Consider the following 27,266-nt stretch of genomic DNA (forward strand, 5'->3'; position numbering starts at 1 on the left):
CAGACGCGATTCCGGTTCGTCTTCCCGGGTGAACACCATAGCCAAAGAGGAGGCTGAAGATCGGAAGAAACAGCCAGAGCCTTCCGAGGAGATAGAAGAAGTCCCCCTATCCGAGGACCGACCGGATAGGAAGATTGAGATTGGCCGGGCACTCACCCCCGAGCTCCGAGCAGAAATTTTAGCCATACTCCGGGAGTATGCCGATATTTTCGCCTGGGGGCCCGAAGACATGCCCGGGATCGACCGATCGGTAATTTGCCACAAGTTAGCCGTCGATCCCGCAGCAAGGCCGGTCGTGCAAAAAACCCGGCACCTTTCTTCCGATCGCCGCGAGTTTGTTAGGGAGGAAGTCAAGAAGATGGCGGCGATCGAGCACATCCGACCAGTGATCTATCCCGAGTGGGTGGCTAATATAGTTCTTGTTCCTAAGCCCCCAGCGTGGAGGATGTGCATTGATTTTACCGACCTCAATAAGGCCTGTCCGCTCGACCTGTATCCTCTACCGAGTATCCACCAGATGGTCGACGAGACGGCCGGGGCCGAATTGATGAGCTTCATGGATGCATTCAAGGGTTATCATCAAATCATGATGCACCATGAAGATGAGAGCAAGACAGCCTTCGTGACCCAGGACGGGCTGTATTGTTACCGAGTGATGCCGTTCGGCCTCCGTAACGCAGGAGCCACCTACCAGAGAATGGTCAATATGCTCTTTACCGATTTGCTGGGCCGAACGATGGAAGCTTATATTGATGACATGCTGGTCAAGAGTCGAGACCGATCCGACCACACTCGGGATCTCCGGGAGTGCTTCCAGATCATGAGGAAGTACCAGTTGCGGCTGAACCCGACCAAGTGTACATTTGCGGTTCAAACCGGCAAGTTCCTCGGCTATATGATGACTAAGAGAGGAATTGAGCCCAACCCGGCCAAAGTGAAAGCGATTCTGGACATGCAACCACCTTCTACCGTTCGGGAAGTCCAGCAATTGACCGGTCGGTTGGCAGCCCTCAGCCGATTCCTCTCCAAGTTAGCCGAGCGCGCTTTACCTTTCTTCAAGGTATTGCGAAAGGTTAATGGATTCGTCTGGGACGAAGAATGCCGAGCGGCTTTCGATGAGCTGAAGGAGTATCTCATGTCCCCAATCGTGCTCTCAAAGCTCGAGCTCGGAGAAGAGCTAGACGTATACCTCGCCGTCTCCGATCGAGCAGTAAGCGCAGTATTGTGCCGAACCAATCCGGAAGGGGTACAGCGACCGGTGTACTATGTAAGCCATGCGCTACATGGTCCTGAGCTCTGGTACTCCCGGTTAGAGAAGGTCGTCTACGCCTTATACATTGCCGCGAAGAAGTTGGCTCCCTATTTCCAGGGTCGAGCAATTCACGTGTTGACCGATCAGCCGATCGGGCCAGTCCTCCAAACTGCTTCATCGTCTGGTCGCCTAGTCAAGTGGGCGTTGATGCTGACCCAGTACGCGATCGAATACCGACCGAGACCAGCTATCAATGGTCAAGCTTTAGCTGATTTCTTGGTCGAGTGCACCGCCCGAGATACCCGACCCCCAGAGGTTGCGGATCCCGAGGCTGAGTGGTGGTCATTGGCTACTGACGGGTCGAGTAGCAAGAAAGGGGCAGGAGGAGGAGTGGTGGTCACGAGCCCGGAGGGATTCAAAGTCTATTTTGCTCTCATGTATCAGTTCCATCCGACCAATAATGAAGCCGAGTACGAAGCCTTTGTTAATGGCTTACAATGTGCTCGAGACTTGGGGGCTGAATACATCCGAGCTCAAACAGATTCTGCGCTCGTGGTTGGGCAGGTTTTCGGAGATTATGAAGTTAATGAAGAGCGTCTGCAGTTATACCGAGACCTGGCCATGGAGAAGCTTGCTCAGTTCCGGGGGTATACCGTCCGGCATATACCCCGATTGGATAATGCCGACGCGGACATCTTGTCTAAGTTGGCTCAAGACGCCCCGGAACATATGTCGAAAATAGCACGAATTTTGGTGATCCTGAGACATAGCATCCATCGTCTACCGGTCAATCCGATCCAACCGGTGGAAGACAACTGGATCACCGATCTAAAGGAGTACCTCGAGCACGGTCGACTCCCAGACGACCCACAGCGTGCTCGAAAGGCCAAGCTTAGAGCCCCAAGGTTCCAAGTCTTGGACGGTAGTCTCTACAGGCGATCGTACGGAGGACCTCTTATGCGTTGCTTGACCGCATTTGAGGCTGATCTGGTCATGAAGGAATTGCATTCGGGAATTTGTTCTTCACATCAAGGAGGTCGATCGTTAGCCCGTCGTATCATGCTGATCGGGTACTATTGGCCGTCCCTCCAGCTAGACTGTGAGAAGTTAGCTCGGGAATGTGAGACGTGCCAACTGTTTGCCCGGATGCCTGGACGACCGGCAACTTTCTATCAGCCGGTTACGACTGCAATTCCCTTCGCTAGGTGGGGGATAGACATCTTGGGCCCCTTCCCTCAGCTCTCCGGTCGGAGAAAGTTTGTGATTGTCGCCATTGATTACTTTTCCAAGTGGATAGAAGCCGAACCCTTAGCCACGATCACTTCTCAGCAGTGTGCTCGATTCCTTTGGCGCAATGTGATTTCCCGCTTTGGTGTGCCCGTGCATCTCATCAGCGACAACGGCCGCCAATTTGTGAGCCAATATTTTCAAAACTTCTTGGCCACGATCGGGACGACCCACGTCCGGTCGTCGATGGCTTACCCGCAGGGAAACGGACAGGTGGAAAACGTTAACCGGACGATTTTGGAAGGTCTAAAAAAGAAGCTACACTCGGCTGGTCGTAGTTGGGCCGATGAGTTGCCATATGTGTTGTGGACTTATCGGACGACCCCGAGGGAAGCTACTTTGGAGACCCCTTTCGCCCTGGTTTACGGAGCAGAGGCCCGACTCCCGATCGAGGCTTGGATTCCGACTGATCAAGAAAGAACCTACAATGCGGAGGAGAACGAACATGCGATGGTCGTGGATCTCGACGGGGTCGAGGAAAAAAGAGAGCTAGCCGCTCGGCGTATGGCTGAGTACCAGAAACGAGTCAAGAGTTCGAAGGATGTTCGGGTCAAACCTCGTTATTTCCAGGTGGGAGATTACGTTCTACGACGAAGGGAGGCCAGTCAACCTTTGGAAGGTGGAAAGCTAGCTCAAAACTGGGAAGGGCCGTACATCATCAGCGCTATCATATGGCCGGGTACATACCGACTGGAGACGACAACCGGTCGGATAATCGAGGGGACTTGGAATTCCGAGCACCTCGTTATGTTTAGGCATTAGCCTATTTTTTGTAATCTTTGGACGAAGTGGGGGCTCGACCTGCGAGTTGGTCCCGGTCGTCATTTGTAATTAAATTTATTGTTGTAAATATTTCTAAACCGCCTGCGAGTGGGAATGTTTAATGTATATACGATCGGTGATTGCTCGACCGTTTGCATACGGCGGCCCGATTGGGTTATTTTTTATACCTTTTGGTGCATGTAGATCAAGTTACATCGACCGAAGCGAGTTTATCGACCGGTCAAATACGCTCCTCTTCGGCGGACATTCGGGTCACGCCATTTGATCGGGGAAGCCAGGGGCATACAGCATAATCCCCCGATCTAATCAACTTCTTTCCACTATCGCACTCACTCGTGCCTCGAGAGCACAATAGTGTGGGGGCTGGGATAAGGAAGTATCTGTAGGCCCATCGCTCGGGAAAAACTCGACCGTGGGGGCTTACCCATTTTCAAAATTTCGTCAAGGCCTAGAGATCGGGTAAACCTGATCGGGTTGGCCAATATGACGTTGACATAGGTCTGTCGTTCGGGGATATCCCGAACGTGGAGGCCTACCGTATCCTACTCTCAAAGTTTCGACAAGGTCTGAGGATCGGGTAAACCCGGTCGGGTAGACCAATGTGATGTCGAAATCTGGGGTGCACGACTAGGCCATAAGGCCACAAGGTCGGACATTGAGTGAATAGAGTAGTGCACGACCGGGCTAAATGGCCGTGAGGTCGAGCACTCACGATCGGTATACGCGCGTTAAAGATAAAACGTAAAGTAAAAAACGAAAGGCACAACTTAGACACAAAAGAGTTTGTTATTAATCAAAACGTGCCCGGTACAACTCGGAACCGGGCTCCAGACTAAGTGTTTACAAAAAAGGAGAAATTAAAACCGGCAGGCTTCATTTCTTCGCGGCTTCGGTATCGGCAAGGTCGACCGGCTTCTCAACAGCAGTACCACTCGGGCCGACGATCTCGATCTCGGGATCGTAGGGGTCCAACCCGGGGTCGGGGACCTCAGTCGGGAGGGTGGTCAAGACCAGCTCGAGGTCTTCGCCCTCGAGTGCCTCCCTCATGTTGGCCTCCGTCCTCTCCCTCATATCCCTTTGGCCGCTGTTGTACGCCCAATGACCGAAGGACCAGAAGAGCTCGTCCGCAACGGCGTTCTTTCGCATCTGCCGAATGAAAGCCATTCCGGGCTCGACCTCCCGAAAGAAGTGCTCGATCGCAGCGGTCGGGTCTGTGCTTTTCTTGGCCGCTTCTTCCCGAGCCTCCTTCTCCTTTTGCAACGCCTTCGATAAGGCGCTCCGGTCGGTCCGAGCCTTCTTCAGCTCGCCGGACATCTCCTCCAGCTCCTTAAATCGCCGGTCGGCGACCTTCTTAAGCCTTATGGCCTCAGTGGCCAGTAGCGCTTGGCCATGGAGGGCCGCCCCGATCCGAGATGCCTGCAAAGTATAGCGCGTTAGCTCGATTGAGGGTCCTTAATACAAAAGTGAAAGAAGGAAGAATTCTTACCTCGGCCAGCTCACGACCGAGCCGTTCTGCCAATTGGGTCGGGCTCAGCTTGGTCAGGTCTATCTCGACCGACGTCAGATTGCCGATCCGAGATAGTATGGAGGCATCAGCCATGGCAGACCCGACCGCTGGGCTCGGGCTCTTCTCTGTTCTTGGCCTCTTTCTCCCGGCCGCCTCCTCGACCGCTCTCTCCGTCGCCTGCCCCTTTGGCTTACCGGTCACTCGGGTGACCAATGTGTCCGAGGCATCCAGGACCCCGCCCTTGTCGGTGATGATCGGGATGGGGCACAAGGGCCGGGCAACCGGGATGGAGTCTCCTCCCGAAGACCCAGCGGTGGTCTTCTTTTTCCCCAAAGTTATTTTCGTTCGGGGAGGAGATTTTGGAGCTCCGCTGTTGAAGCGTTTCGGCGCCATATCTGCAAAAGAAACAACTATGTTAGCTCGGGAGTAGATTCGTTGCTCGGGGAGTTACGAGCGGGAAAGTTAGTTAAGGTTAAACCTGTCTTCTTCCGTTTACCCCGAGCAAGAGGACCTGCTACCACCACGCCCATCGGCACGGGCTTGTACTTCTCTTTCAGATCATATACCGGATCTGGCAACCGGGCGGCTTCAAGGCTTTCTGCCGACTGGAAGATCTTGTATTCATGGATCTCGCTCGAGATCCGGACGGCAGCCTCCCGAAGAGCCGGGGTCTCGACCGGCGTGACTTGTTTCCTGAAACGGGTGCTCCAGACTCTGTCGATCGGGAGGATCCATGGGTCGTACTTGACCGAGAAGATCCTCCTTTTCCACCCTTTGTTGTTCCCGGGCAGGCCTGCAATCGAGCACCTTCCCTCTCGGGATTGCACCATCAAGAACCCACCTCCGTAGTTGCCCGAGAGGACCTTCACCTGATAGATGTAGTTGAAGAGCTCCATCGTGCAGGGTACCTTATGCCGAGCACAAATCTGCGGAAAGCACGCTATGATGCGATGCGAGTTCGGGCAGATTTGGGCTGGCATGACCTGGTAGTAGCCCAGGAAAGCGGTCAAGATGGCGGTGAATGGGAAGACGACCGGGGCTAGTAGGGAGTCATAGTGCATCTCGATCCACTTGCCCCGGTGACGGTTGATAACATTCCCGAGCCGCCGACTTGTGTCGAACTCTACTCGACCGCTTAGTCTTTCCGCGATCCGCGCAGCCTCCCCATGGGTCAGCTCGCTCATCTGTTGGGCGACGCTTTCGCTATTCAGATATTCGAACCCGTCATCCTTACCGGTCTCCGGTTCGGTCATCTCCTCCTCGACCGGTTCTCTTCTGCCCGGCAGATCGTCTCCTTGAGGAACGGTTTCCGGGTGATCCCCTATCACCCGGGTGGGCGTTTCTCTAATGACCTCACTCTCGCGGCCTGAGTTTCCCGAACTGCTCGACCCCGATCCTGAAGAGTCGCTTGTGCTCGAGGATTCTTGCTGCTCGGGGGCTCGCTCGGGAGCCTTCCCCGGTCGTTGAACGATCTCAGGAGAATAGGACATGATCTCTATCTCCTCGTCGCTAATCTGCTCGAAACCGTGGTCGTAGTCTGCGACCGAGACGTTTTGGCTATCCGAGTCCGACATGTGGTTCTACCTAAAGGTCGGTTGGGGTTAGTACAGGGTTCGGGAAGTTAGTTCGAAGTTAGTTCTACCCTACTCCTACGCAAAGTTAAGAACGAAGAAATGATAAGGGATTAAGAGCTTACCGGTCGATGATACTTGGAAGAAAACTTGAAGTTTGGTTTGCTCGATTGGTTCGCTGAATTGCTGCTCGGGACTCTCTGAGGGTACCGATTGCTTCAGTGGATTGAGGAAAGTTCAAATTAAGGCCTCAAGGGCCTATTTATAGGAGAGCATTTAGGCGGGATAACGAGTCCACTTGCGTGACACGACCCGCACTGATTCCGAGGTGACCGTTGCGGTCGCCGAGGCCGGCAGTGGCCGACACGTGGCGAGGGAAGGAATGACAGCTGGCCGGTCGGTTTGATGGCCGACGTTTGGGCTTCTTCATCCCGTCCCGTTTTTTCCCGGATGGTCAAAAAGGCCCGGGCTGGGGGGCTTTTGGTAGGGAATATCCCGACCGCCATAGCTCTACCACGACCGAGGTGCCTTTGTCTGTCTTTTTGTCTTTGCAGGTAGCAGGTCGGGCTTTTTATGAAGAACCCAGTCGGGAAGCGACCGGGAATTGCCCGAGCGGTAGTGTCGACCACCGAGCGGTAGCCCTTTGGCGAGGGAGCTGATAAAGGACACGTGGCGGTTCTCTGTGGCGACAGATAGGGCACCCGGGAGGATGACACGTGGTGGCTACGTGGAGAGCATACCGAACGACCGGATTTGTGTCTTCGGCGCAGCAGCTATAAATACCCACAGTAGCTACAGTGTAGAGGACTTTTGGACGATCGATAGGTTGTTACTAGAGAATCCCGACCGCAGTCAGTTGGCACTCAGAGCAACCAAGTAGATTGTACTTAGGGCTTTTACCGTGATCAATAAAGTCTTTTACTTGCTTTAATTGGTCTCGGGTTTATTTTATATTGCTTACGTATAATTAGCAGTATCACGAACGTTTATCCAACACGAACACGAGTAGTTTACCGAAAGCTCTGTTCTCTATCACCCATATTTATTGGATTGGGTTAGATATAAATAGCCGTGACTACGCTTCAGTTCACAGTTCCAACAAATCACAAACCGGAACTAAAACCTTATATCAAGGTTCCTTGTGGTTCATGAACCGACAGTTCCGGTTAGAACCACCGGTTCTAACTGTGCTTTTTTAAAAAAATTCTTTTTTTAATGCTTTGTTTTAATTTTGCTGCGCATCCTTATGAAGGAATTGAATCTCTGGAGCAAAGGCCAGTCTACTGGTAGTGGCACCGGCCACTTGGCCTCTTTTTATTTATTTATTTATTTATTTATTTATTTATTATTATTATTTTTAAGGTTCTTGAACCGGAATCGTCAGATTTCGAACCGATGCGGTTTGGGTTTTAGAATTTCGTAAACCTTGACTGGAACCTATGAGTTCCGTTTAGGAACCAGAACCGGAACCGTACGATTGGTTCCGGTCTCGGTTCGGTTGTAAGTTTGAACTGAACTGTGGTCATATCTAGATGGATATAAATGAATCTCTTTAAAAAATTTGATATTTTACCACATCAAGTATTCTTTCCTCTTCCCTCATGCCAACCATCATTAATTTCTTGTTTGTCTTCTCATCCTTCTCCGGCTTTTCTTAAATATTTTTTGGGTACTTTTGTGAAATTGTTTTAATTACTACCCTTGATCGGGTATCTCCACTAGGAGACGAGAGACTGAATGATAATACTTGAGAAAATACATGGGCATTATCGAGTATTTAGTTTCGGCTGCCGAATAAAGAACGCAACAGCTTACCAACTTTGCTCATCTCTTGCTGCCCAAGACTGCAATCTAGGTGGCACAGGAAAAAAGGGAAGACATTTGCAGAAACTAAGGTATTGTTCTCGAAAATCTTTAAAGAAAATTCAATTTTTCATTCTGGGTAATCCTTAAATATGTACATTCGATGATCTTATCAGAGGCTTTTAGTGTTCATGTTGCATTGATGATTGATCGTTCACTCGAAAGAATTGCCAGAATTTATTTATTTTTTTCGTATCTTAACTTAGTGGCTTTCATTTCTAAATGTAATTCTTTTGGTTATAATCTGTCAGCTAGTGTTCATGAGGTCAATATTCTTGTTTCAATTAATCCTACATTAGTATATATGGAGGATTGGAGGCATGTGTATTTAGTTATTAAATCCCTAAAGTATTTGTGAGCTAAAGTTACCTAGTGTTTTAGTGAAGATATGAGTTAATATTTAATTTAGTCTTCGTGGTTTGTCCGAATTTAGTCCTAAACGACTTTTTGTGCTTAATTAAGTTGGTTTTATCCCATCCAGAAAAAATCAGAGAGTTGAAGACTAAATTGGGTAAAACCACTATAGTCGAAGACTAACACTACTGTAAATTATGAAATTTCCGACCACCTGAAAGTGATCTTAAATCAAGTTCATACCAAAAAGTGGTCGGAAATAGCAACAAAGGTTTTTCCGGATACTAAAAGTGGTCGGAACAAGACTTTCGACTTGATTTAAGATCACTTTCAGGTGGTCGGAAATTTCATAATTTCCAGTAGTGTAATTTGAAAAAATTACTATAGTTGAAGACTAAATTGGGTATTAATAGATGTGAAATTACCAAGCTATCTTAACAGATGACTCAATTTATCTGAGTAAAACCATGAAACCCAATGACCTTATTAAGCACAAAAAATCGTTTAGGACTAAATCGAGAAAAACCACTATGATCAAAGACTAAATTGAATATTAACTTGTGAAAATATATACTAATATCTATCTATGATGGTAGGAAATCTGACCTTTAATTGGTGTTGTTGAATTCATTATTTGAGATTTTTATATACATTTCAGCACTTCTGGGTATTTGTAGACCTGCCTGTATCCTGATTCCTAGGTTAGGATTTATTGATTGAATGGTTGTATTCCTGAGCAGGTATTGACACTACTGAAAATTATGGAATTTCCGACCACCTGAAAATGATCTTAAATCAAGTTGATACAAAAAGGTGGTCGGAAATAGCAATAAAGATTTTTTCGGATAGTGGTCGGAACAAGGCTTTCGACTTGATTTAAGATCACTTTCAGGTGGTCGGAAATTTCATAATTTCCAGTATTGTGATTACAATATTTTGGTTTTTGCAACAAAATAGGATCCGAGGGCCCAACACCGGTAACCATTCATGTCACTGAGTTCAAAAAGTTTCAAGGTGTTCTAGAAAATCCTACTGAGAGACTTAGAACCAATTCTAGAAAATCATTGCAGAAGATGGAGGAATAACTTGCAAAAGAAAGGTGAGTCTTTCTCTTTATATGCGTACATGTATAATACCAAGTAGACGATAGTGTTACTGCCAACAAACAATATTTTGGAGAATAGTGAATTGTTTTTATTTGGTTTAGTCCAATCGTTTAGTATATTTAGGTTGACCTTTTTCCAACAAACAACATTTTGGAGAAAAGTGAATTGTTTTTATTTGGTTTAGTCCAATTGTTTAGTATATTTAGGTTGATCTTTTTCCAACAAACAAAAATTCTGGAGAATAGTGAATTGATTTTATTTGGTTTAGTCCAATCGTTTAGTATATTTAGGTTGATCTTTTTCCAACAAACAATATTTTGGAGAATAGTGAATTCTGTACATTAAAGAAGGATTAACTAGCATGGTTGACGTGACTGGTTGTGTACTCTCATCTCTTAAGAAAGGTCGAGAGTTCAAAATCACATCTCGTATTGAAAAATCAATATGATCAGGACTTTTTCCCTTAATTGGGCATGTCCTATGTAAATAGAGATTAGTTTGAATATGATACGGGCTTAAATGTGCCTCGTATAGTTAGGCATATTAAAAAAAGAATGAAATCCCATAATGGTGCATTAAATTCATGAAATTTTATCATATTTATGAACATGTGATATAATTATTGTGGAAATTGTAGCATAATGATTACTATAAATGTTGTGATCTAATATATAATGTCCTTAAAGAAGCTTTTTGAAAAAGACATTTTGCATGTAATCCGTTATTAGCTAACAGTTAATTTACCAAACATCTTTTTACAATCAGCTAATGCTATATCAACTAGTCAAACTCACTAACCCAAACCAGAAACTATTTACCAAACACTCCCATAGTAAATGCGAAGATTAATATGTTGTTGTGGGCAAGGGGTCTCTTGCTAATGAAACACTTATTTTCTTTTAGGTGACGGAGAAAAATCGCAGTCACTATCCGAGATGGCATACAACGCGATGAATGCTCATATTTATATGATTGTTGATTATTTATTTTTTTAAAAAATATTTTGTCTATAAATATGTAAATGTATTCGATCCTAACTTCCATAGACTTTTATGAATTTTAAAATTTTGGTGGTATTCAATTCAAAATTTTATGGAGCCTTTAAAATGCTAGGAAAATTTAAACTTTCTGCCTACAAAAACACCTTCTTATTGACTAGGTTTAAAATATGAAAAATTAAGCTTTCACTCCCTCTATTACTAACATAGGGATATAAAGCTATCTTTATCTTTGCAATTCTCTTTTAATTTCACAAGCAAATTCTACTGTCATAACAACATATTTGCAATTCACTACTATTTTTTGCATTCCTAAAATTTCAACTTACTTTAAAAATATAATGATAATATTATTATTATTAAAATAAAAAAGTACACAATGTTTGCAAAAGTTGAAAAAAAATGCAAATAAATAGTATTTTCAATTCTTTCAACATGTGAAATATTGAACTATTTGGATTATATTTGGTTTGAAAGGCAAGATTGCGAAGGGTATGTACAAGCGTATTTATATATTAAGATTTATTTCGGTACCACGAAGGTCCCATGGTCTAGTGGTTAGGACATTGGGCTCTGAATCCAGTAACCCGAGTTCAAATTTTGGTGGGACCTAATTTCAACTTTTTGTTCGTTTACATCTGATCAAATAATTCATTAGCGCACAAACAAATAAATAGAACTGAATATATTTATACCTTCAATTGAACATAATAAAGACATCTGGTTTCCGAAAAGAAATGGGAAAATGGGGCAATATATTTGGAGAAAGTGAATCATTATTGTGTGGACATATAATATACAAATAATGTGTTTTAGTATATTAAAAATTTACATTATATTCAAAAAAAGTATAGTATTTAAATATTAAATATACATTAAGTACACAAATAATGTACTTTTAATATATTAAAAATGTACATTTTGTTATAGTCCACATAGCACTGTGTGGATTGTAGACCATAATTTGCCAACCTGTGTAGGATTTTATTTTTTTTTCCTTATATATTGTTTGACTAATAATTTTGATTTGTTACTATAGAAGGGAACCTTAGTTGAGAAACTAATGAGTTTTTACCCATTTTGGTCCCTTGACTATAGCTTATTCTCAATTTTGCATTCCGACTATTAATTGCACCTAATGTGGTCCCTTGACTTTTGAAAATTACCCCAATTTAGTCCTTCGTTACTTTTTCCATTAACCAACCGTTAAATTTAGGGATATTTTGGTCCATTCATATGCTCCACGCCTAATATACCTGTGTGTCCTGTCTTTGTTAACACGACTTCCGATTGCACCGCCACTCTTTGTTGCCACGTCATCCCCCAACGCAGGATCGAGAAGTGTAACAATGAAAACGTCAGATGGAGTCGCGAAGGGGCTCTATTTTCTCCACCACGACATGAAATCCAACAATGTCCTCTTAGACCAAGAACTCGACCCTCGGGTCCCCGAGTCTCCGATTTCGGCATGGCCAGACTGATCAGCGCACTCGACACCCATCTCAGCGTCAGCACCCTCACCGGCATGCCGAGATAAGTCCCGCCGGAGTATTACCAGAGCTTCCGCTACACCGCCAATGGCAACGTTTACTCCTTCGACAGCGTCCTCCTCGAGCTCCGACTAGATCCTCTCTTCGGGTCGGGTCTGGCCCACAGATTATCTCGACGAGACACTAGCTCCAATGCAGGGGGGTAATTAGGGAATCTTCGACGTGAGGCTGAATCTGAAGGGCAAGAATGGGGGTAGTAGCTTGGTGTTGCAGCTCAGCTCCCAGGTTCTTATTGTAAACACCTTGGTTTTCACAGATTTGATCGCGGGTCCGTCCTTGGGCTGTGACAATGTTCAGAAGTTGATGATTGCATGCACTTTGCCGGAGAGAGAGGGACTTGGTGGTGGTGATTGCTGCAGTAGCTATTTCCCAAAACATCCGCTTGGGTCAACCACCGTCATCCCCGCTCGCTGCCTCGCCGGAAAGAAGCCAGAGGGCCGCTGCTGTTCACGTTGGTTTCTCCGTCTGATTGGTCAGACTCGGCGGCAGCGGTGGTTTCTGGCCGAAATTTGGTTTCTCCGTTGCCTCGCTTTGGTTTCTCCGCTGCCTCGCGTTGGTTTCTCCGTCTGATTTCCTTCACTGTCTTTGGCCTCTGGTTCACAGCGGCAAGAGTGTTCAACACAGCAGCAAGAGTATTCACGACGGAAAGTTGGAGATATGTTTGTTTTGAGGTGGGATTGGTGGGTTGAATGCGAGAGCATCTAAGACGGGTATTGCGATGAAGAAGATGATCGGACTAAACGGCGATGAAGACCACAATTTTATTGTGAATTGACTGAAATACCCTCCACTTAACGCTCAGTTGACGAAAAAGCTAACGGAGGATCAAATTGGGGTAATTTTTAAAAGTCAAGGGACCAAAATGGGTAAAAACTCAGAAACTAATTGAAGAGATTCCTGGCGATAACCAACACATGTGACATTTAATCAATCAACATTTGTGAAGGTAGTTCATGTGCCATTGGTCCTAGCTAGCTAGGTCATCTTGCTCGGGTAGGGTCATGTTGCATGGAGTTCGTGTCTCACGAGGTGCTCCCTCAATATTTCATTTGCTATTTGCAGACTACTGCTTCTTATTCCAGCCAGCAAACACCACAGAATGCACAAACATGAAAAGGATCCTTGATGTGTATTACTCAGCAGCCTCGGGGCAGAAAATAAACTTCAAAAAATCGATGGTGTGTTTTAGCGCGAATGTCCAGGACCAAACAAAAGGGTAGGGTTACCCTCGCTGGTTGGCAGAAGAAAGAAGGAGATCCTGGGATTTTTAAAAGATAAAGTGCTTACAAGAATCCGCAGCTGGAACTCCAGATTTCTCTCGAGAGCAGGAAGAGAAATCCTCCTAAAAAGCGTTATCTAGGCGATGCCTTCGTATGCCATGATGGTGTTTCTTCTCCCAATTGGTCTATGCAAGGAAATTGAAACCACCATGAATGAATATTGGTAGACAGGGTCACAGGGACTGCATATCATCTCTTCATAGGCTGCCATGAGGTGAAACAAGTTGGCAGGGCCGGATTTTGGGCTGTGCAAGCAGCCCAACAGCACAGGGCCCCAAATTTTAGAGTGCCCAATATTTAATTTTTACTTAGCTAGTTAAGATATTAAAAGACATAAAAAGTACAATTAATCTTAACAAATTACATAGAGGAATGGTAGAAACATGTGATAATTGTGTTTCCTTTGGAAGGTCAAAGGTTTAATTCTGGCTTTTGATAGGGTCTTGTTTATTTTAAGAACGGGACCACACAAAACTAAAAACCGGCCCTGCAAGTTGGTGGTTATGTGCTTGGGGTTGTGGAATAGCAGAAATGACTCTGTATGGAATGGGAAGTTGTTCGACACTAACAGAGTCTTCAATTCATCTCTCAGCTTTCTGTCAAACTGCAGTGCGGCCAACACGGAGACAAGAATGGTGAGATCAAATGAGAGCCAACATGAAGATTGGAAAAGGCCGGAGCGGGGAGGCTCAAACTTAACTTCGATGCAGCGTTCAATCACGATAGAGGCATCATGGGTTTCGGTTGGGTTTTGAGGGACGAGGAGGGTGCCTTTGATGCCGCCAAAGCGGTGAACCAAGGTGGCACCTACACAGTCGAGGAAGCGGAAGCTATAGGAGTCCGTTAAGCGCTTAGTTGGATCAATGTGCTTGGCGTTAACGAAGTGGATATCGAGATCGACTCGCGGCTGGTTTTCTTTGCCATAAAATTAGACCCCTTTTTTCCGGCTTTGGGTAGCATTTTTGTTGATATTACAGAAATAGTATCTACTATAAATGGTGCAAGTTTTCTTTTAGTTAGGCGATTTGCGAATCGCGCCGCCCATACTATGGCAAGGGAAACCGTTTATGCGTCAGGTTGCGGGGAGTAGAGGTTAAATCGTCCTTCTATCATTGTAGATTATTTGCGAGATGATTTAATGTATTAAGCATTGCTCCCCCCCCCAAAAAAAAAAATTATCTTATAAATTTAAACATGTATGTACTCACAAATATCTTATTAAGTAAATTCAACACTATCATAATTTAATTACTTTGAGACTCATTGCCGTTCCATTAAAAATAAGGGTCATGTACTTAATAGTTTAATTTGGACTTTCATTGTTTCTGTTTCGAGATGTAATATAAATATAATAGAGTAAACTGCAAAGACAAAGACAATAATAGATAGATAAGACATAAGGAGAGAGATTTTTTAATATTTAAATTTCGCTATAATGATAGACATTTCTATTTAGATAGGTAAGCTAAGAAACATAATCTCAAAAGACCTCTGAAAGATGAAGATATATAGAAGTCTAGAAGATCTATAAAATCTCTATAATTGAGGTAATTGAGTTCAAATACATATGAACTTCAAGTTATTGTACTCTATGACAAAAATAAAAATGTAATTAAATTTTTTTGTCCAAATATAATACATAAAAATATCTCGCACGACCCGCCACCCAGCCCGCATGGCCTAGGGGCACGCTCTAATGCGAACCAGCGCCCAGGAGAGAAATCAGAATGCATAACATCCATCTATGTGTCCTTATTTTAAAATCGGATGAGAAACACTGATTTTAAAAAAATGGAGTGACATTTTCATAAATAATTGAACATCGAAATGCAAGTAAGTTATGTTAAAAGTGCAATTAACAGTTCCATATAGTGCACCTAAGTGCAAGTAAAATGTACACTAAGCATCAATATTAAGTGCACCTAACATTATCATTAGTTGCACCTAACGTTATCATTAAGTGCACCTAACGTTATCATTAAGTGCACCTATGTGAAAGACTTTATCATTATGTGCACGAATGTTAACAAGGTAAATTACTTGCACTTGTAGATGAAAATAATTGCACTTTTTACTTGCAAACTTCCACCAGCTACTTGCACTTGTAATACATATTATTTGCACCAAAGTTCGAGTTATTTATAAAAATATCACCGCGCATCGTTTTTTAAAATTACATATGATTCGTTGAATTGGACACGTGGACACCTGTAAGTATTTCTTATTTCTCTTCTAGGCGCACCGTTCTCACCTGAATGTGATCCTCTAGGAGACAAATCAAATAAGAATCACATGTCCAGGAGAGAACGTGTCAGGATTTTTCTTGTAATGATACTACTTAAAACCAATTGGTGATAAGTAAGTGGACATTAACCATTTAACCACATCCCTCCATGATAAGCCATATCGCCACGTCTCAAATCGAGTAGGGGCTTGTATGCATTGGAAATTTAAATAATATTGTTGGACCGTGGTGGATAATTGATCATTAAATTAATTACTTTAATTAGGTTAATTGGACCAATATTTATTTAATTGGGTTAATTAAATGGCCCATTAAATAATTAATTAGTTTAATTACTTAATTAAATGTAATTGAATATTGAATTGTTCGGTCCAAGTTGGTGGAATATTTAATTCAGTTGGACCAGGCTGCTTGGACGAATTGGATTGCCTAATTAGCAGGTTTGACTTGGTCTTGGCCCACTAAAATTATATGTGGATTATATAATTTTGAAGAAATTGGAATATTTGAATAATTTGAAAATTTAATGAAATCATAAACCTCGACGCAATGGTGTCCTGATACGTTCCTTAATTTAATTAAAGAAATTAAATTAAATAAGGAATTAAGAGTTGGTTGGAGATTTTCTCTCACCCTCACCACTATAAATAGTGGTTTCATTTTCAAGAATTGAAGCTCTGGAAATCTGCATATCGAAGCTTTGCCGAAATCTCGCCGGGATATCGTCTGAAACACGCCCGCAGTTATATATACTGCGTATATTACGCTAAGGAACACGCCACTTGAACACCGAAAGCCCTTCTTTGAAGATCAAGCTGCATATTAGCCCTTCACTGAGGAACAAGCTATTAACTCCGGAGGCCCTTTAGCAAGGAACTACTCCAATTCGGCACACTCCCGAATTCGGCATACTTCCAGTTCGGCATACTCCCGAACTCGGCATACTTCCAGTTCAGCATACTCTGGACTCAGCACACTTTCAACAAGGAACTCGGCATACTTCTAGTTCGGCCATACTCCCGAATTCGGCATACTTCCAGTTCAGCATACTCTGAACTCAGCACACTTCCAACAAGGAACTCGGCATACTTCCAGTTCGGCCATACTCCCGAACTCGGCATACTTCAAGTTCAGCATACCCTGAGCTCGGCACACTTCCAATTCGGCATATTCCGAATTCGGCACAATTCTAATAGGCATACTTCTAGTAGAGAATCAGAGGCAATGTTGCAAAACACGCTAGGCGCCCCCTAGGCGCTAAGGGGGCGCCTAGGCGCCGATTAATCAGCGCCTAGTCGCCGATTAATCTGCGCCTAGTCGCCGATTTTTTATTTTTTATTTTTATTTATTTTTATTTATTTTTAATTAAAAATAAAATTTAAAATTTAAAATTTTTAAAATTTAGTAATAAAATATAAGGTTTCCATAGTTATTTCTTAGAAACTATTTATGAAAGTGGTTGTAAAAGTGTTCAAAAGATTGTTTAACCCATCTAAATACATAAAAAACTAAAATTAAGAGCTAAAGAAGCATTTTTTGAGAAATTAGTGGACCAAACCGCCTTTGGCGGTTTGCGGTGGATAGATCTCAAAAAAATACGCGATCTGAAAAAAAAATTGTCCAAAACGGACAACCGAGTCAAAAGTTATGCCTTCCGAAACTTTTCCGACATTAAAAAAAAAAAACAAAAACAAAAAAAAAAAAAACAAAATCCGCCGAACCGCCGAACCGGTCGGCTAGGCGGCCGGCCACGGAGGAGGCCGCGGAGGCCGTTCTTCGCGGCGGCGCAATGGCGCCTAGGCGCGATTTTTGCAACATTGATCAGAGGACTTCTCATATACAGAGATTGTACCCCTTCTTGATTGATACATACTACTTGTAACCGATACTTTGAATTTTGAATATATACAATTCAAGTTTTTCGCGTTTATATATTTTGGCACGCCCAGTGGGACAACTCTGCCTCTCATCTCTCTACTACTATACCTCTACCTGCGCATCAAATGACATCGAACAATCCCATGTTCAGGAGGACCTATACCCAAGCTACCAAGTCCAAGTCTACGCCTGTAGCTAGCTCTGGCACTACCCAGAAAACGCAAGGTCCGCTGACAAGGAACCCCGCAAAGGATTTGGGGGTCCAAGTGCCTGAACCTCAGTCCATGGCACGACGTGTGGTTCGAAGGCTCGACAAGACCCCTGCTGCCTCAAAGGCAATTGCTTTTGCTCGAAGTCCACCCTCTCCCAAGGGAGCTACCGATGGTGGTAGTCAAACTTCTATGCAAGGGAACGCTAGTAGCGGGAGCACTTCCCCCGTAACTCCGCCACATCTATTATGGAAGGCTGCACCTGAGTGGTCGCATGTCTACAACGTCATGCCGGCCATGGCGACAAACACAGAGTCTGTGGAGGAGCAATTAGCTAGAATTGCTAAGTCTTTGGAAGGAATGTCTGTCGCTCTCCAAAATCAAGAGAAACGGCTTAACACCCTCGATAATAGGGTAGGAAGCATCATGGAGGGACAAGGAAGTCGTGCTCCAGGAAAGCAACCTGAAGGGCACGAAGAGGTTGGTCAGCAATCACCACCACCTCATGTTAGCCATGTGGTAGGAGAAACTGCTTCACACTTACCGGCAGTTGAGAAATCTATACCAGTCACTGAAGGTATGATACCGGTGGATCAGTTGAAAGACTACATAATGGGGGCTATCAAAGGCAAGTTGGATGACGGCCAGCCCTCATATTCATATGCTAAACCCTATACACAAAGACTTGAGGAGTTGAAAATGTCATACGGCTATCAACCTCCTAATTTCCAGCAATTCGATGGCAAGGGAAACTCTCGACAGCACATTGCCCACTTTGTGGAGACATGCAATGATGCCGGGACTTATGGTGATCTGTTGGTAAAGCAGTTTGTCCGTTCATTAAAGGGAACTGCGTTTGATTGGTACACTGACCTCGCACCCGGCTGCATTGATAGCTGGCATGATATGGAACGTGAGTTCTTAACTCGTTTCTATAGCACGAGGAGAACGGTTAGCTTCTTGGAACTCACCACTACTCACCAATGGAAAGGTGAACGCGCCGGTACCTACATCGAAAGGAGGAGGGAACTATGCCTGAATTGCAAAGAAAGAATATCCCAAAGTTCTGCAATTGAGATGTGCATCCAAGGAATGCACTTTGAACTCTCCTATATCTTACAAGGGATTAAGCCAAAGTCCTTTGAGGAGTTATCCAGTCGTGCTCACGACATGGAATTGAGCATCAAAGCCAGCGGAGGGCTCAACATATTGAACTTGCCTAGCTCCTCCAATGCACCTGGAAAACAAGAAGTTAAAAAGTGGAACAAACCTTTTCCAAAGCAGGAAAAGAAAGAAGTGATGAATGTGAAGGCTACTCCTATGACAGTCTTCACTAAGGCAACTGAAAGGCCTAGGTCAAGATCATTTTCTGGCCCGTCAAGGGGTGGTAGAAGGCCGACAATTGAAGAAAGGCAGGATAAGACTTATCCTTTCATGGATTCCGATGTATCTCCCATGTTTGATGAGCTACTCAAACTTAGGCTCATTGAGTTGCCTGAAATGAAACGTCCCGATGAAGCTACAAGGGTGGATGACCCATATTACTGCAAGTACCACCGTCTTCTCGGTCACCCAATTGAGAAATGCTTTATCTTCAAAGACAAAGTTATGGCACTGGCCAGGGATGGAAAAATTGAGCTCGCAGATGCTAACGCGAGCTCGAATCAAATCTCAATTACACTCGGACGGTTCGCTCCGCTGTGTACTGAAGAGGAAGATGGGAAACAACGGAAGCGTCCACTCCCCTTCATTGTTAAGCACGCTGTCGGTCAAAGTTCAGAACCACGGCGGAATGATAACACATCCGAAGGAAAATGGGTGATTGTCACTCATAGAAAGAAGAAAGTTGAGCCTGTGAAGCATCAAAAGCACATAGTGAAAAGTTGGCTTGAGAAAACCTCAAAAAATACTCATGCCCGCAAATCAAAGATGAAGGGGCATGTCAAATAGCCACGTGCACCAGTTCCTTTGGCTCAATATATGCCAAAGGGATTTGATCTTCAAGGGGCAGGCACTTCTAGCTCCTGCCTAAATACAAACGACAAGCCAGAAGATGGAGGTGAATGTTCGTCTCCTAAACACATCGAGGATGAGGAAGTGCTAATGCATAAGGCTACTTCCTACTCCACGGAAATTACCTTCAAGGATGAAGACTTGTTACTTGGAGGCACGCCACACAATCGGCCATTGTTTGTTGAAGGCTACACCCGTGGGCAAAAACTCAAAAGAATTATGGTTTATCAAGGCTCAGCTGTCAACATCCTATCCCTCCAAGCTGTGAAGGACCTTGGTATATCTACAGATGAGCTTGCCCAAAGTTGTCTAATGATACAAGGCTTCAACCAGGGAGGGCAAAGAGCAATCGGCATCATCAGACTTGACTTAAGAATTGGAAGCCTAAGTTCATGTGTCCTCTGCCATGTCATAAATGCAAGGACATCTTATAACTTGTTACTTGGAAGGCCGTGGATACATGAAAATGGGGTGGTACCCTCTTCTTGGCATCAATGCCTCATGTTTGAAAGGAACGGCGTTGTTGAAAAGGTTGTCGCCGATGAAAGCCCTTTCACAGAGGCTGAGTCTTACTTCGCAGACGCAAAGTTCTACATTAAAAGGCAAGTTATTGTTGCAGATATTGAGGAAAGCAATGACGATCCGCCTTCCCAATCAAAGTCAAAGGGAAAACAAGTTGTAGATGGAGATCAACACAACACGAAACTCATCTTCCCGCTTGCAAAGATTGATACACTAAAAGCACATGCAGCAAAATCATCTGAAGAGAAAGGTGGTGGTAAAGTGGGCCAAATATTCCCCGCCAAGCGTACCGAGGGTTTCGACCCTAATGCTTATAAGCTTCTAGCCAAGGCTGGCTATAACCCCAACGAGCCACAGAAGTTGGGAAAGCTTATCCCAGAAGCCGGCGGTAAAGGCGAAGCAAATCACCAAGAACCTCAAACGCGCAAAGGGTTGGGCTATGTCCCCCTAAACCAGTGCGAATTCTTATAAACAGGGCTGCAAGTAATTGTATCTCCACGGAGGGAAGCGAGTATGACCCAAAACTCACTCCTACTAATGATAATGGGCAAGACAAAAAGAAGTCAGTCTTCGACCGAATCGGTAAGGCGGACTCTTGACGCTCAGTCTTTGATAGACTGGGGTCAAGTCCTAAAGCCCTAAAGAGAAAGTCAATGCATGATCAACTTAGAGCTGTCCAAGTTGTTAAAGACAGTGCCAATGTTCCTGCTGAAGTGGAACCTCCCAAAAGGCTTAGAAGCATGATTCCTTCTCGAATGAGACGAGAAACATATATTCATGTTTCATGCGGTGAAGTATTGAAAGTCCAACCGAAGACCATCGTACACACTCGTGTACATAAAGAAGAGAATGAGGAAAGCGTAGGTTCAAGTGATGACGTACCACCAACCACTTAGGGAGAGGTGGCATCGTCGTTCCATATCACTTTGTGTGATGAGACTCCGATTGATGGAGAAGATGCAGAAGAGGCACCCCATGAGTTAGAAGAAGGGGTACGAGCCGCAGTGGATGAATTAAAAGAAGTTGATCTGGGAACTCCTGGAAATCCTCGTCCTATCTTCATTAACGCACTCCTATCTGATGAAGATGAGGAAATCTATGTCACATTGCTGAAAGAATATATTGATGTCTTTGCATGGACATACAAGGAGATGCCAGGGTTAGACCCAAAGGTAGCTGTGCACCGCTTAGCAGTGAGGAAGGGGTGTCGCCCGGTTAAGCAAGCTCAACGATGCTTCCGCCCCGAGCTCATTCCCTCGATTGAAACAGAAGTTCATAAGCTTATTGAGGATAACTTCATTCGTGAAGTTAAATATCCAACCTGGATATCCAGTATTGTGCCCGTGCGCAAGAAGAACGGCCAGATCCGCGTCTACGTAGATTTTCGGGACCTCAATGTGGCATGCCCGAAAGATGACTTCCCGCTTCCTATCACGGAGTTAATGATAGATTCCGTAACTGGACATGAGATCCTGTCATTCATGGATGGCTCCTCTGGTTACAATCAAATCCGCATGGCGCCGGAAGATGAAGACTTAACTGCATTCCGAACGCCGAAAGGCATTTACTATTACAAAGTAATGCCCTTTGGTTTGAAAAATGCAGGTGCTACATACCAACAGGCTATGCAGACAATATTTGATGATATGTTGCACAAAATGGTTGAATGTTATGTAGACGACCTGGTTGTGAAGTCGAAATTGCGCACAAATCACTTGGTGCATTTAAGGCAAGTCTTCGACCGCCTACGGAAGTTTCAACTCAAAATAAATCCCCTGAAATGTGCTTTTGGGGTTGCTGCTGGAAAGTTTCTCGGGTTTACAGTTCGACACAGGGGCATCGAGATCGAGCAAGCAAAAATCGATGCCATAATGAAGATGCCTGGGTCGAGAAACCTTCATGAGCTTAAAAGCTTACAAGGGAAGTTGGCTTACATCCGAAGGTTCATATCAAACCTAGCGGGAAGATGTCAACCTTTTAGTCGGTTGATGAAAAAGGGCATCCCATTCATATGGGATGAGGCATGCAAGAACGCATTTGAGAGTATCAAGTCATACTTGATGAAGCCGCCCGTGTTAACTGCTCCTGTTCACGGTCGCCCGCTGATCCTTTATATCTCCGCCCAAGATTGTTCTGTGGGCGCCCTGCTTGCTCAGGAAAACGACAAGGGGAAAGAGAAAGCTCTCTACTATCTCAGTAGAATAATGACCCCGAACGAGTTAAAGTACTCCCCAATTGAAAAGCTATGTTTGGCACTTGTGTTCGCCATCCAAAAACTTAAGCACTACTTCGAGGCTCATACCATCCGGCTTGTTTCCAAAGCGAACCCGGTGAAATATGTTATGGCGAAGGTCGTTCTCTCCGACCGCCTCGCAAGGTGGTACTTATTGTTTCAACAGTTTGAAATTATATATGTGTCGCAAAAGTCTGTCAAGGGGCAAGCCTTGGCCGATTTCCTAGCAGATCACCCAATACCTGCTGAATGGGAGTTGTCTGACGATTTGCCTGATGAAGATGTGTTCGTCATTGAAGTCCTACCCCCATGGAAGATGTACTTTGATGGAGCTTCGCATAGAGAAGGGGCAGGTACTGGAGTCGTCTTCGTCACTCCAGAATGCGAGGTGTTGCCATATTCATTCACCTTGACCGAGCAATGTTCAAACAACGTTGCTGAGTATCAAGCATTGATACTTGGGCTCGAAATAGCGGCTGACATGAAGCAACTGAGAATTAACATTTATGAAGATTCAAAGTTGATCATAAACCAAGTGTTGAGTCTATACGAAGTGAAAAAGGCGGAGTTAGTCCCATATAACAACTATGCAAAGATACTAATGCAATGGTTGGGGGACGTCACAATTGAACATGTACCGATGAAGGAAAACAAGCAAGCTGACGCCTTAGCCGCATTGGCTTCAACTATTACTCATCCTGCAGCCCGAGTGCGGGTATGTCAAAAGTGGGTAGTTCCACCAATCTTCAATGAAGACGGCTCAGTTGATGAAATTGTTGAACTCCCTGCTGCCTCAGTGTATGATATTGGCCAGGACGACTGGAGGCAATCGCTAATTGACTACCTCGCTGATGGAAAGTTACCCGAAGATTCACGTAAGAGGGTGGATATAAAGCGTCGAGCTCCTCGCTTCATCCACTATAAAGAGACGTTGTATCGTCGTTCACTCGAGGGAGTCTTTCTCCGATGCTTAGGGGAAGAAGAAGCTTTACAAGCTATGCAAGAAGCTCATTCTGGGGTTTGCGGTGCACATCAATCCGGTCCCAAGTTGCACTTCCACATTAAGCGAATGGGATATTATTGGCCTACAATGGTAAAGGATTGCATAGACTATGCTCGAAGGTGCCAAGCTTGTCAATATCATGCAAACTTTATTCATCAGCCACCAGAACCTCTACACCCAACAATTGCATCTTGGCCATTTGATGCTTGGGGACTTGATGTGGTTGGCCCAATTACGCCTATGTCATCTGCAGGGCACGCATATATACTAGCTGCCACCGACTACTTTTCAAAATGGGCTGAAGCCGTGTCACTGAAGGAGGTGAAGAAAGAAAATGTTGCAGACTTTCTCCGTGTCCACATCGTCTATCGATTTGGTATCCCGCGATATATCTTAACAGATAACGGGAAGCCCTTTGACAACAAGTTGATGGACAAGATCTGCAAGCTTTTTGACTTTAAGCAGCGAAACTCATCAGCTTACTATGTAGCTGCAAATGGGCTTGCTGAAGCTTTTAACAAAACCCTATGCAATTTGTTGAAGAAAGTGGTCTCAAAATCGAAAAGGGACTGGCATGACAGAATGGAAGAAGCTTTGTGGGCGTATAGAACCACATATCGCACACCTACTCAAAGAACTCCATATTCTTTGATGTATGGTGTGGAAGCGGTCTTGCCTCTAGAGCGCCAAATACCTTCCTTAAGGTTGGCTATACAGGAGGGTCTTACTGATGAAGAGAATGCTAAGCTACGCTTGGCTGAGTTAGAAGCCTTGGATGAAAAAGGTCTGCAAGCACAACAAAGCTTGGAGTGCTATCAAGCTCGTATGTCTAGAGCTTTTAACAAAAGGGTAAGGACCCGTTCCTTTCAAATTGGGGACAAAGTCCTAGCTGTTCGCAGGCCCATCATCGTCACGAGAAAAACCGGTCACAAGTTCACTTCAAGGTGGGATGGTCCATACGTGATTTTAGAAGTTTACACCGGTGGGGCTTACAAGCTGATTAGTGAAGATAGTTTGAAGATCGGTCCAATTAATGGAAGGTTCCTAAAGCTTTACCACCCTTAAACTTGGGGTGTCAACACAAGTCGTGGAAATATGATGAACGACTCATCCACCAAAAATGCAGCACGTGGTTAAACTGCAAATGCATCTCGCTTTGTCTATGGGTGGGCCCAAATCATAGACGCTCCTGGCCCGCATGAGTCTAAACTGTGAACGACTCTACTTTATAAAAAAAATCATTGGAACTACGTTTGACTTGATCTCCTTGATAGGAGTACGTAGGCAGCTTAGAATCAAATCATCTAAGTTCAGTCATAACAAAAACAAATTCAATTCATGTTGCAAGTGTGATGTAGAAGGACAATCATTCAACATGTCAATGCAAAGATGTACGAGTGATTGCTATAAAAAACAAAAAACAAGCGCAAAAATGAGAAACTTTCAATTATCAAGAGTTGAGGAAAGAAACAACAACATTCTTGCAACCAAAAAGGAAAAAACGACTAAAGGAAAAATAACATCAGTCGATGAAAAGCCTAAAGTTAAGCATGTCATCTTTACATGCCTCCAAGCTTCTATTGGCCTCATTCAAGCTCTCCCCATCTTCTGGAGTCAACAGAGTCAACCCTTGGATGAGAGAGACTTCTACCTTGGTATTTGAGACTGAATTCTCAGTAGAGAGACTTCTACCTTGGTATTTGAGACTGAATTCTCAGTAGCCTCAGAAGCGATAGAAGTGTCGTAATCACAGCCATAGGGGCAAACCCTTCATGAAATTTTAAAGGGAAGAAGCTACAGGATACTCCTTGGGACGAGTCGAAACTGCCTCATATCCTTTCAATACTCCTTGGCATGAGTCGAAATTGCCTCATATCTTTCAAACTTCTTTGACACGAGTGAAAACTGCCTCATGGTGGCCTCCAAAAGGTCATGATACATACTGAGTACGGCCTCAGTTTGTTACCTTGATGAAATTAAATGCATTCTTAAAGCAAGGGTACTAGTTACAAGAAGCTTCACCTAACAGTATCCATCTCCCAAAAATCGAGAGCATGTCCGAATATTGCACATGATATAAGCTGATTGCAGAGTCCATGTCTTTGGGGGCTCGAATTAAAAAAAAATCTGATTCTCCACTCAAAGTCAAGTCAATCCGCGCTTAGAAAGTTTGCCGTCTAAAGACTAAGACTCAAAGAAAATTTCCATAAGAATGTTTAAGGAAACTCTCATGTCACAATATGTGCACAAGGCAACCCATATAACATACATATATATATATTATATGTGTGCACATACCACGTATATATATCATATGTATTATATGCGTATCATATGAATTATATGTGTGCGTGCATATATACTCACACAACATATGCATCAAATATATTATATATAAATTATGCATGGATCAGTGAGCCACAACTATATTATATATGTACCTACACTACATAGTGCATGCAAGGTAAACATATATATGTATATTACTTATAAACCAGTGGCCCACATGGGTCAAGTGTATTATATATACACAATAACACAAGCTAAGCACTTCGGGGGCATACATCACAAAGCAAACAAAGTGGACTATTTTATATATGTATATTATGCGCATCCGCAGCTGGCAGCACGGCAGAGCAAATAAAAAACATATGTTTATGTTGACACGCAAAGTGAAAGAAATATGCCTGGGGATGCGTGAAAGGCTATGCAGACCCTCTCTTATTTCACTTCAGTCGTGGACTAAGCAGATTAAAGCAAAGGAAAAAGAAAGGAAGGCACATCGTTGGTACCTCCGTAGCGATCTCTTCTACCCAGCGAGGCCTCAACCTTCTTCTCTGACGAGTTCACCAGCGACACTTCACCTCTCTAAGCAATCGGGGTCCTCCGGCGATAGTTCTATGATGCACGGCGAACTCCTGGAGCATGAGAGAGTTTCTTCAAACCAAAAAAAAAAAAAAAAGAGAAAAAAAAAAAGAAACAAAACATAGTTTCTTTTTTTTCTTTTTGGGGCAGTGGTTGTGGTCTCTCGTCCATGGCAATGGCGAGCAGTGCCTGTAGTAGCAGCAGAGGCGTGCCGAAGCAAATAGCTATGGAATCAAGTCCAAAGCTTGGTGAGATCTCCCCTTCGACGGCATCGCTATACCATAGGACGACGACAACGTGCCGGAACATGCCCGGTGAGCACAGCTGATGTCCGATGCGATACTAGATCGCGGGCGTGATTCCGTTTCCTTCATTGCCAAGTGCGATGAGAATGGACGCCCTGTGGCAACTCGCCGGAGCACGACAACTATCCAATATCCTTCCTCTCCAAATGGCGTCATTGTCGACAGCCATTAGCATTCTCCTTCGACGAGTTCGTCGATGACAGCAACGTGCCGGAGCACGCACTCAGTGACATCCAAACATTGCGACAGCAACGTGCCGGAGCACGCGCTCAGCGACATCCAAACATTGTGATAGCAACGTGCCGGAGCAGATGCCCGGTGAGTTCAGCAGATGTCCAATGCGATACTAGATCGCTGGCTTGATCCCATTTCTTCTTCATCACCAAGTACGGTGAGAATGGAGAGGCACTGGAGGGGCGAGATTCCAAGCAATTCTCAGTCC

At 44.5% G+C, this 27,266-nt stretch overlaps 1 protein-coding gene and 1 non-coding gene across 2 annotated transcripts; both read left to right on the top strand.

Moving 5' to 3' along the window:
- Positions 1–11,261: 11,261 nt before the first annotated feature.
- On the top strand, positions 11,262–11,333 carry TRNAQ-CUG. Its single transcript has one exon. It is a non-coding gene; the product is annotated as a tRNA-Gln (tRNA).
- Positions 11,334–21,071: 9,738 nt separating this feature from the next.
- LOC109184998 lies at positions 21,072–24,719 on the top strand. Its single transcript, XM_019334994.1, has 5 exons — positions 21,072–21,278; positions 21,567–21,915; positions 22,096–22,303; positions 22,400–23,975; positions 24,198–24,719. The coding sequence occupies exons 1-5, from the start codon at positions 21,072–21,074 to the stop codon at positions 24,717–24,719; spliced, it is 2,862 nt and encodes a 953-aa protein (XP_019190539.1).
- Positions 24,720–27,266: the final 2,547 nt, after the last annotated feature.

This window comes from Ipomoea nil, unplaced genomic scaffold, assembly GCF_001879475.1.
Source record: "Ipomoea nil cultivar Tokyo-kokei standard unplaced genomic scaffold, Asagao_1.1 scaffold1303, whole genome shotgun sequence".
Taxonomy (NCBI): Eukaryota; Viridiplantae; Streptophyta; class Magnoliopsida; order Solanales; family Convolvulaceae; genus Ipomoea; species Ipomoea nil.

What these genes read in the sequence shown, in the direction of transcription:
- LOC109184998 (XM_019334994.1), top strand. Translation starts at nt 21,072, where the DNA reads ATGCATGATCAACTTAGAGCTGTCCAAGTTGTTAAAGACAGTGCCAAT. An exon ending in AAGAAGAGAATGAGGAAAGC is followed by an intron (nt 21,279 to 21,566) that starts GTAGGTTCAAGT and finishes TGGACATACAAG; the next exon opens with GAGATGCCAGGGTTAGACCC. An exon ending in GCCATAATGAAGATGCCTGG is followed by an intron (nt 22,304 to 22,399) that starts GTCGAGAAACCT and finishes TCAACCTTTTAG; the next exon opens with TCGGTTGATGAAAAAGGGCA.